We start from the raw sequence: 11,285 nt of genomic DNA on the forward strand, positions 1-11,285 counted from the left end.
GGACCTGTTTTGTCCCTATTCTCAAGAATCACTGTAGGATGAAACAACTGAGTGCAGAATTAATATTTAATTTTTATGTTTGCCTTTTTGATGACTTTATAGTTGCTGTTTATTGCTAATAGTGACAGATTTTCTGTAAATTAAATTTTTAAAGCTGAAAAACACGATGTGCCGCCGGATCACTGACTCACCTGCTACCTGCTGCATTTGGATTTATTAACCAGAATAACATCATTGTTGAAAAGTGATTTTTGTATTTACTGGTGGTTCGGTTGGGATCTGGATTGACTCCCAGTTTGGGATGTTTCTGTCATCATGGAGGGTTTCTGTCCGGGTTCTCCAGGTTTGTTTCCCAGTGAGTGAGAACCAGCAGCTCCCCACAGACCCACCGCTGGATGATCCCGGGAAAAGCAACGTTTAATCAGCCAGAGGAGAGAGGGAAGCGAAGCGGGAAGAATGAGGAGGGAAACGAGAACGATATCTCCTGGAGAGATATGAGGAGGAGGCCGGCGGCGGAAGAAAGCGGCTCACTGTCGCAGGAGCGGAGCAGGGCGCGAAGAAAGGAGGCCATTGTTGGGCCCGGCTCGGCAGATAAGCCTCATATTTAGGAGGAAGGACGAGGAGGATGAAGAGGAGCTGCAGCAGCCAACAGGGAGGGAGCTGGCAGGCGGGAGGCAGAGGGACGTCCAGTGGAAAATGTGATGGATGGAGGGATGGAGGAGGTGAAGAGCTGCAGGCCGGAGTGGCCCGCAGCCAGGTGGATGTTTACAGGAGTGTTTCCATCTCTGGGCTCATTTTCTGCTCTTAAACATTAATTTGTGGCTGAAATCCACAGCAGGAACTTTCCCACTGTGGGAGCAGAACCTGCAGCCGGATCAGAACACGGACCGAACTGGCCAATCAGGGCTCAGCTCACCACCACCACCTTCTGCTGTTCCTTCATGATTTCCGTTTTGTTTACACTGAAGGAATAAACGGGCAGAACCAGAACTCCTCCGGGCCGGGTCCAAACAGAGTACAGCGGTGCCGACTGAGCTGTTCTGGAGCCGGACGGAAAATTCCCCGAGCCGCAGCCGGTTCCAGGAAAAACGGGCTGTTACTATTAATGGATCTATTCTGGGAGCGGCGGTACATGAGGAAGACATTACGGATCGCAACTTTCATGTCTTCAGACAGGCAGCTGCGCATGCGCAGCACTTCAGCCGTCCACAGACACGCGGAAGCAGCGGCCATTAAAATATGATGATGGAGACGGAGAGGCTGTAAATCCGAGCAGAACTGCCCGCTTAACGGGCTCGGCCCGCAGCCAGCAGCAGCCGGGCGGTTCTGGTTCCAGCTGAGACCCAAACAGGAGAGGACACGGAGACTAAAATAACACGGAGCAGGTCAGGGGGTTCGGCTGGAGGACCCGGACAAAACCCAACACGGACCGGACATGCAGAGCCCAGGGTGGGACTCGAACCCACGACCCGCCTGCTGCTAGGCAACGGAGACAGCCAATAATATTCAGGCTTTTCTAAATACTGAAGCCGCTTTTATGATTCAGATTATAAAAACAAATATTAAGCTAAATAAATGTATTAAAATTTAACTTGAACTTTCTGCATCATAAAATGAATCAAATCATTAGATTGTAATAACATTTTGTATTTTAATTACTATTAATTTTATGTTAGCCACTTTGGCTCCGCCCACCTGGCTGGTTTCCGAAACCAGGGCAGCCAGTCACGTGACCTGCGCAATCATCATTAAACGCCCTCAGGACACCCGCCCCCTGGTGGCGGAGGTCTGTAACTCCGTGTGAACAGCATTTATTCATCCGTCTACATTTTTCTAAATGGACCAAACTGAAAGCTAATTATTGGTTGATTCACTTCCACATTGACGAGTTTTCAGTTTAGATTGACTTATTAAACATCTGCTGAGCGGTCAGAGCCAATCAGAGGCCGCCTCTGGCCTCCAGCTCACTGATTGGTTAAAGGGATTCTGCAGTGAAATCCTCTGAAGCAGTGAGGTATGTAGCCGTTTTATTACAGCATCCAGTGTAACTTTAATGTTTTTACCCTCATATAAAGCTGTCAGGTTAAACTTTACGATGATGAGCTCACCGTGCGACCCCTGACCCCGCCCATCAGGAGGCGGCCATGCAGAGAGGAATCCGCCTGATGCGATAACGTCTCCCTGCGTTTCACGCCTGTCGCTCCTGGAGCCGGTTGGTTTGTTGGCCAGCCTGCTGCACGGCGGCGGCTTCCTGACTGCTGATAGTCACGGCGGCTCACAGCAGCAGATGATGAAAGGAGCTGCAGCTCTGATGAGATTATCACTCGTTTCCTTTTAATGAAGCCTTTTAAGTTGGGGCCAAACAGATGTGGCTGCTCCGCCTGCCGTTCATTCTTCAAACCCAACATTAGCATCCATCATGGAGAGCGAGTTCCTCGGCAGTATCGCTCCTGAACGAGGCGTTTAGCTGCATCTGAATAAATTCACTCCGCTTGCCGCCACCCTAGCAGCTTTCCAGTCACTGGTTCTGATCCGTTTCTTCCTGGTCGGTCCTGCAGGAAGCTGGTTTGTCTCGGCTGACAGCCTGGGGGGCCGAACTTCAGACTCCTCTGAAGCTTTACACTGGAAACGACTGGAAACTTTTTCTAAACGCCTTCTGAGAGAGGAGGAGGAGGAAAGATGAAGGTTTCTGCTGGGAGTTGAAAGGGTTCATGCACGACTCCCGACGAGCATTTATCACTGGTTTCACTGGTTTTACTGGGTCATTTCCACAACTATTTCACATGTTGGAACAGAAACAAAACTGCAGAGGAAGTGTAAAGTGTAAAGTTGAGTTGCACAATATTTGTTTTATTTTGATTCCAACAGGAAAAGTTTAGTGGTTTTCCTGTTTCAGCAGCCTGCAGACGTACCTGAGCCACAGGTGGGTTTGGTCCGTTTCCCACAGCTCAGAGGTTCTTGCACATTTCTGTCCACTGGCAGTGATGCGTTTTTTCTTGTTCAACTGGAGCCAATCAGAGGAGAGGGTCTGCTCCTTCTCTCATTTGATTGGCTCTGATCTCGACGTCGTTTTATTAGTCAGAGTGGAAACGTCCCTCCTTCAGGTCCGAGTCGAATGAGAAATATTTTCTAAGAAAAATTCTGGCTGACACAAAATGTTGACCTTTGACCTTTGACTCTAAGAATGGTTCTTGGTTCATCGGCTCATCCACTGACCCGTTAGTCACATTATGCAGATTTTTAATTTAACTATGTAAGATTATTTTAGACAATATTTGAAATACATGAGAAAATGGAAACGAGCAAATGATTCAGTTCTTTTTAATGATTCAGTTCTTTTTAATGATTCAGTTCTTTTTAATGATTCAGTTCTTTTCTAAAATAAGAACATAAACATTTTATCATTCCTTGGTAATTTAGTTCTAAATTCAGCTTGTTGAAACTGTTTGTCTCGTTTCTGTGGTGGTGATGAAATCTGTGTTGCTCTGGTTTCGCGTCTCTGTGGTTTAAAACCAGCAGGCGGAGCAGAGGGCGGGGCAACAGAAGGCTGAGGGCGGGGCAACAGGCGGAGCAGAGGGCGGGGCAACAGAAGGCAGAGGGCGGGGCAACAGAAGGCAGAGGGCGGGGCAACAGAAGGGAGAGGGCGGGGCAACAGGCGGAGCAGAGGGCGGGGCAACAGAAGGGAGAGGGCGGGGCAACAGGCGGAGCAGAGGGCGGGGCAACAGAAGGGAGAGGGCGGGGCAACAGGCGGAGCAGAGGGCGGGGCAACATAAGGCAGAGGGCGGGGCAACAGGCGGAGCAGAGGGCGGGGAAACAGAAGACAGAGGGCGGGGCAACAGGCGGAGCAGAGGGCGGGGCAACATAAGGCAGAGGGCGGGGCAACAGGCGGAGCAGAGGGCGGGGCAACAGACGGAGCAGAGGGCGGGGCAGTGTCCTGATCAGAAGACATGGAGGCTTGTCTCGTGTCAGAGGACCTGCTGTCTCCTGGACACAGAGACGAGGACATGAGAACCTGGAGCTCCGTCTCTCTGTTTGCTTCTCGTGAGCCTGGTGCAGCCGTAATGATGCATCCTGGGAGCAGCTCACTGCATAATTTATTAACCAGGATTTATTAGCCGCAGAATTAATTTGTGGATGTGGGGAGGGAGAGACTCACTCTTGTTTCTGAGTTTATCTTTGCGCTGGCATTGTCCCTCCCCGGTGATCCATTTCTCTTCATCAGCCCCCCACCAGCCTCATAATTGACCGACTTATTTTAATTTTAGCCGCGTTTAAATAACGATTCAGCTCTGTGTTTGTGTTTGCATGTGAGGAAGAGGAAGAAGAGGAGGGTGAGCAGGATTTATTGTTCAGCTCCAGCAGGTACCTGAATCCAAACGCTGCCTGATTCAGCCTCTGCAGCAGCTGACTGGTAGAAATACAGCAGATAGAATCAGGCATGGAAGCAAACTGTTAATGGTTCATTAGTTTAGTGTTGTAATTTGGCCACCGTCCAGAAGAGGGCGCCTCTGGGTCCTCAAGCTGAGCCAGTTGATACAGAAACAAAGATGGCAGCACTACACCAGAATGTGAAGGAGAAACGGTCCAAACAAAGTCCAGTGTGGGATGCAAGATGCATTTAGGTGGTTCTATTCGAAATATAAGCAGTGGATGTAATTCAGCTGACTGAAGAAATTGTTCAGATCTGTTTCTTTAATTTGTTTTTGTTTTTAATTCACCACATTATGATTAATTTTGCTTGGAATGATATGGAGAGATGGCCGACCCTCTTGATAAAAGAAAACCCAGGATTTCAAAGGCAACATGATGTAAAATCATCTTCTTTGAACTTTCCATCGTGTCATTCTGTCAGAAACAAACATGGAGTGTTGCTTTGATTCTTTCATGCATGTTTGAGAAATCCTGTAATCTCCATGGCAACCGTTCAGCTGTCCAAATCCCCTGGGTGGACCCAGCCCTGCCCTCGAGGCGCAGCTTCTAACCCACTCAGCTCCTTCAGACTAGCCAGCAGCAATTAGCAAACAGCTGGTGGAACTGTTGAGCTCGTTGTAGGAGCTGCTGCTCAGAGCAGTGATGGTAAAAACGTTAAAGGGTTAATGGAGGAGCCATGTTGGGACGACTTCCTGGAGGTGGAGCTTCAGGAAGAGCAGGAGCTTCTTAAAGAGACAGAGGCCCAAAAAAGGGCTGTTTATCAGTTAATTATTAGTCGACTTTACATTAACTTATTGATAACTTGTGTTCCTAATCCAAGTTGCCATGGTAACCAAAGTGTAAATCTCCCGCCTTTATAACTGTTTCCCACCAGTGATTCCCAAATGTTTAAAATCCTGGATCGGCGGCTCATTCCTGCTCTCTGGTTTGTCTCCAGGTGACGGAGGTGGGGAAGGATTCGCTGCCCGCCTGGCTGCACTGGGATGGTGGCAGCAGCGTCCTGCGGGGGCTCCCTCTGGAGGAGGACAAAGGAGTCCACTACATCTCTGTGACCATCTCCAACCACACTTCCTCTTCCTCAGAGGAGTTTTCCATCGAAGTTCACCCGGACGACCACTTTGACGGCGACCCGTCGGTGCCGCTGTCCGGCCCAGCGGCGGCTGAGGATCCCGTCCAGCCCTTTGTGTGTAGCAACGAGGAGCCGGTCACGGTGCTGACGGTGATTCTGGACGCCGATCTGACAAAGATGAGCTCGGCGCAGCGGGTGGAGCTGCTGGACAGGATGAGGAGCTTCTCAGGCGTGGAGCTGCAGGGCATGAAGATGCTGCCAGTGGTCAACAACCGGCTGTTCGACATGTCGGCCTTCATGGCCGGGCCAGGAAACGCCAAGAAGGTCAGCAGATAAACATGGTTGGCTATAAGCTAACAAAGAGACGTAAAGTTAAACTTCTGTTAATAATTTCTCCTGGTTTCTGTGCATAATTAATATGTTTAGCGTTTATTCTTCTTCTCTTGACATTCAGAGGTTCAGTCACATCAACCTCTGAACTTCAGGCTGTTGATGTTCTCCTATTAGCTAACGACGCTAACAGGAGGACATCCAGTTAGCGTCGTTAGCTAACAGGATGGCAGCTTCTCCTGTTAGCTAACGATGCTAACAGGAGGACATCTTGTTAGCGTCGTTAGCTAACAGGAACATGGAACATGCCATCCTGTTAGCATCGTTAGCTAACAGGAGAAGCTGCCATCCTGTTAGCTAACGACGCTAACAGGAGGACATCTTGTTAGCGTCATTAGCTAACAGGAACATGGAACATGCCATCCTGTTAGCATCGTTAGCTAACAGGAGAAGCTGCCATCCTGTTAGCTAACGACGCTAACAGGAGGTCATCTTGTTAGCGTCATTAGCTAACAGGAACATGGAACATGCCATCCTGTTAGCATCGTTAGCTAACAGGATGGCAGCTTCTCCTGTTAGCTAACGACGCTAACAGGAGGACATCTTGTTAGCGTCGTTAGCTAACAGGAACATGCAACATGCCATCCTGTTAGCATCGTTAGCTAACAGGATGGCAGCTTCTCCTGTTAGCTAACGACGCTAACAGGAGAACGATCTTCTCCTCCCAGCCTTCAGTTTGCTGCTTCCATCTCAGACAGTTTTCGTCTGGATATTTTCACATCTTCAGCAGGTCAGATCATCGTCTGACAACAAGCCAGAACAAAACAGCTCCTTTACTTTCTGAAACATCTTGGTAAATAATTCACATGCATCTGTTCTCCCCACACAAACATAAAAAATGTGATTTGTCACCACAACTCAAGCTGCCATATCTGCAAAACGCCATTTTTCCTGAGTGTAAGTGAGTGAAACTCCACAGGATTTATCTTTCAGGTCATAAAAGACTTGAGTTCCTCAGCAGGCCTTAAACTCAGCCTAATATTTTACACAGAGCTTCTCCCGGGTTCAGGAGCTGCTGCAGAAATCAAACTGCAAAAATAAACAGAGTCCTCACATCAGCCATCAGAGCTGCATATAATGTTACAGAATGGCCAGCTGCTGTTTTTCTCCTCTTTAACAATCGAATCATTCGCTGAATCGTACAGAAACCCAGTGGCTTCATCGGTGTGTTTGTTTCTCAGGTGGTGGAGAACGGAGCTCTTCTGTCATGGAAGCTGGGCTGCTTCCTGGACCGGACCACCGTTCCAGATATCAACAGTGTCCAGGGTCCAGCTAAAGATGGATCCATGTCTGCCAGACTAGGGTACCCCGTGGTGGGATGGCACATCGCCAACAAGAAGCCACAAATCCCAAAGCGAGTGAGAAGGCAGCTCAACAACACTCCGACGCCCATCCTGGCTGTTCTTCCTCCAACCACGGCGGCTGAACCTCCGGTCAGGATCGTCCCAACCCTCTCCTCTCCCTCCATCGCTGCACCCACAGAAAGTTCTGCCCCTCCAGTTCGGGGCCCTGTGCCTCTGCCAGGGAAGCCTACAATCAGAATCCGTGACCCCATCGCCCACACCCCGACCCTGGGCCCACCTCAGCCAACCAAGGTCGTTGTGACCACCAGCACCGTTTCCATTCAGCCATCCATGTCCAGGAAGATCCCTGTAGAGGCCACCACCACGCCCACCATCCCACCCAAAAAACCACCCAGGAAACCACCCAGCACCACCCCAAAGACCCCCTCACCCAAGGCCCCCACAGCCAGCACACTGTCACCTGGCGTCATCGACGACCCAAACAACAAGAAGCCGGTGCTGAGGAACCCCATTGATCAGGTCGTTGCACTGGTGGGAACGTATTTCGAGGTTAAAATCCCTTCTGATACCTTCTTTGACAAAGAGGACGGAACCACAGACAAGCTCCGCCTGTCTCTGAAACAGAACCACAAGGATGTGGTTGGAGAGGAGTCCTGGATCCAGTTCAACACCACCAGCCAGCTGCTGTACGGCCTGCCGGATGTTCAGCACCTCGGGAAGCACGAGTACTTTATGCAGGCAACTGACAAAGGAGGCCGCAACGCCATCGACGCGTTTGAAGTCAAAGTAAACCGCTGGCCTGCCAATGACAAAACGCCGGTCATTTTCACGGCCCGCTTTGAAGGAGAGCCACGGTTAATCGCCAACAACATCCACAAGAAGATCCTGCTGGTCAAGAAGCTGGCGTACGTTCTGGGCGACCGCAACAGCAGCACAGTGAGCCTAAGGAACATCAGCAAAGGCTCCATCGTGGTGGAATGGACCAACACCAGCTTGCCGCAGCATCTGTGTCCCAAGGAGCAGCTCAGGAACATGAGCCGGACGCTCGGAGACGCCGACGGGAGACCCACACAGAAGTTCAGGAACTACATGGGGCCGGACTTCAGTCCGCTGGAGGTGAAGGTGCGAGGCAGAGCCAGCTGCCGGATGTACTCCTTCATCCCGCCAGCAGAGGTCGACATCCCAGAACCTTCCATGGTCACTCCAGGCCTGGGGTCGAGCCGCCACAGCACTGATGACGTCTACCTTCACACAGTGATCCCTGCTGTGGTGGTGGCGGCCATTCTGCTCATCGCAGGGATCATCGCCATGATCTGCTACAGGAAGAAGCGGCGGGGCAAGCTGACCATCGAGGATCAGGCCACCTTCATCAAAAAGGGGGTGCCTATCATCTTCGCCGATGAGTTGGACGACTCCAAGCCGCCCCCCTCCTCCAGCATGCCGCTGATTCTCCAGGAAGAGAAGCCGCCGCTGCCGCCCCCCGAGTACCCCAACATGGCCAGCCCAGAGACCACGCCCCTCAACCAGGAGATGCTGGGGGAGTACACCGCCCTGCGGGATGAAGACCCCAACGCACCCCCCTACCAGCCGCCTCCTCCCTTCACGGCTCCCCAGGAGGGGAAGGGCTCCCGTCCAAAGAACATGACCCCGTACAGGTCGCCGCCCCCCTACGTGCCGCCATAAGGCCCGGCTGCCCTCCCCTCACGGCGGAGGGAGGCTCCAGGAACTGCGCTGGTTTCTGCTGTTTCTGTCTGGACTTTTACAGGAAGTGATGTCAAGAGGTGCTAAAGTTCCAAAACAACGGAGGCGACGGTCTGGGTGGGGTCTGGAACGGCTTTGAGGTACTACTGGTTCTGTGGTAGCCGCCGCGCTGTGATCCCAGCGGGCCACTGACCCGACCCAGAGGAGACCACCGGGAGACCTGCTCTCCCTCTCAGCATTTCAGCTTTTTCTACATCTGAGAACTGGATTTGACTTTTCTTCTTTTTCCCCGATAACTTTTATTTTTCACTGGACTGAAGCGTTGCCTAACAGCCGTTGTGTCCTGCTAGCGTCACCAGACACACACACGACCTCTGAAGCATCAGATCCTCGTCCCAACCCCAAGCTCTCCGATCGAAGGGAGGCCGAGGTGTGTGTGTGTGCGTGTGTGTGTGTGAGAATGAGTGTGTGTGTGTTTATTGGGATTCATAACGGTTTGCCTTTTAACTCGGTTTGTCTGTTTTTATTCTTATTCACAAAGTCTAGCTGAGAATAACAAGGTAGAGATGAATAATCGTTTGTTTTGTTGGTTTTAAGTTCACTGTTCGTCTGGAAGATTTTTTATTTGGTGGAGCGAAGTGGGAGAGAAAGAATTATCTTCCAAAATATTAACAGGTGATTTTTTTTATTCCTGTTTTTCTACAAGACAAATCAGACACAACTTTCAGTCCGTTCCTCTGAGACGAGAGAAACCAGGCTGTAAGATCAACGGCTGGAATCCTGTGGGAACTGGTTTGAACCAGTTTGAACCAATGGGAACCGGTTTGAACCGGTGGGAACCGGTTTGAACCAGTGGGAACCGGTTTGAACCAATGGGAACCGGTTTGAACCAGTGGGAACCGGTTTGAACCAGTGGGAACCGGTTTGAACCAGTGGGAACCGGTTTGAACCGGTGGGAACCGGTTTGAACCGGTTTGAACCAATGGGAACCGGTTTGAACCAGTGGGAACCGGTTTGAACCAGTGGGAACCGGTTTGAACCGGTGGGAACCGGTTTGAACCGGTGGGAACCGGTTTGAACCTGTGGGAAGCGGTCTGAACCGGTTTCCAGTGGAAAGCAATTTCCACTGGAAATCAGTTCCAATAATCAACCATCCAAACAATTTGGATATCAAAAAACCCAGACGTGTGACAGAGAACAGGTTTAAATGTTTTATTTCTCCGGTCCCGGTCAGACGCTCCATGGTCGGTATTTAAATAATCCAGTTTGGACAGAAGGCCGTCCACATCCCGCCTGATGGGTTACAGGCGGTAACCAGAGCAACCAACAGTGACTCAGAAACAGAACCGACCTCATGGTGAGGAGGTCAGGTTTACCTGCTCTGATGTCACATCCTGCAGCCAATCAGCTTCACCCTGACTCCGGTGTGTCCCTGACGGCTCCATCAGGCCCTGGTCATCCACTGGGCATGTTCTGTGTCTGCTGACCCACTGTCAGACGCTCTGGTAACCGCCTGATGACCCTGGTGGCGCCCCCTGTTGTTCAGGCTGCATGTAGAGCAGGTGTATCACCTGTACTGGTTTTCCACAGGATTCCAGCTCCGCCTCTTTTCTCTCCGGTAAAACTGGTCAAGAAACCCGGAAACTTTAAACCAGGGATCGTTTTATTTGATTTTACTTTTTTCTACGTGACGCTGGGACTCTCCCAGAAGTGAAGTTTTGTTTTCCTGATTTTTCTGGATTGTGTCTGAGATTCAGGAAAGCAAAAACATTGAATTTCCAACCAGTTTCTCCCAGAAATCCTTTTTTTTTTACTTTTTGATACAGCCTCAAATTGTTTATTAAAACGATCTGAATTGATGATTAGTCTTCTGTGATTTGTTAAAGTTTTAGCTTAGTTCACTCATGGGTCACATTTGGATTATTTTGGTGTTGGCGTCGCCGATGCGGCGCAGAGACCTGGAAGTCGTTTTGTTTCCATCCTTCGCCTGAGTTGGAGCAGGAAGTGACCCTTTGCAATAACGGCGTGCGGCGCGGCCGCTCCATGCAGCCTCACGCGTGTGACTCATACTGTCATGATGTTGGTTTTCGCAGGATGCCAAGGCTTCTTTTGCTTATCCAGTGTGCATTGTAATAATAAAACCAACTGGTACCTTAATCAAACCAACGCCTGGCTCGTCTTTCTTGCGTCTCGCCTCATCCCTGCTGGATCTGTTGGGAGTTGTCTGCTCCATCAGACCTGAAGCCTGGTTCTGGTTCTCCCTCCCCGTCTGATGTCCATTTCCTCGGACAGCCGTCTGGGACGGACAAGCTGCTGTCCAACTTGTCCAAACTTCTCTTCCTGGTTAAAGGTTTTGCTTTGAAGACTCGGTCCAGTCAAATCACACTCTC

The 11,285-nt window shown here is 50.5% G+C and overlaps 1 protein-coding gene across 1 annotated transcript in view; it reads left to right on the top strand.

Annotated features, from left to right (window-relative positions):
- dag1 (dystroglycan 1) overlaps positions 1–11,057 on the top strand; it is a 35,274-nt gene extending 24,217 nt beyond the window's left edge. Inside the window, exons 3-4 of the mRNA XM_015006866.2 lie at positions 5,369–5,824; positions 7,072–11,057. Of these exons, the coding sequence (XP_014862352.1) occupies positions 5,369–5,824; positions 7,072–8,877 (2,262 nt within the window). The 3' untranslated portion in view covers positions 8,878–11,057. The remainder of the gene's footprint in view (positions 1–5,368; positions 5,825–7,071) is intronic.
- Positions 11,058–11,285: the final 228 nt, after the last annotated feature.

Source organism: Poecilia mexicana, unplaced genomic scaffold, assembly GCF_051168715.1.
Source record: "Poecilia mexicana isolate PSO_F unplaced genomic scaffold, ASM5116871v1 scaffold_5, whole genome shotgun sequence".
Taxonomy (NCBI): Eukaryota; Metazoa; Chordata; class Actinopteri; order Cyprinodontiformes; family Poeciliidae; genus Poecilia; species Poecilia mexicana.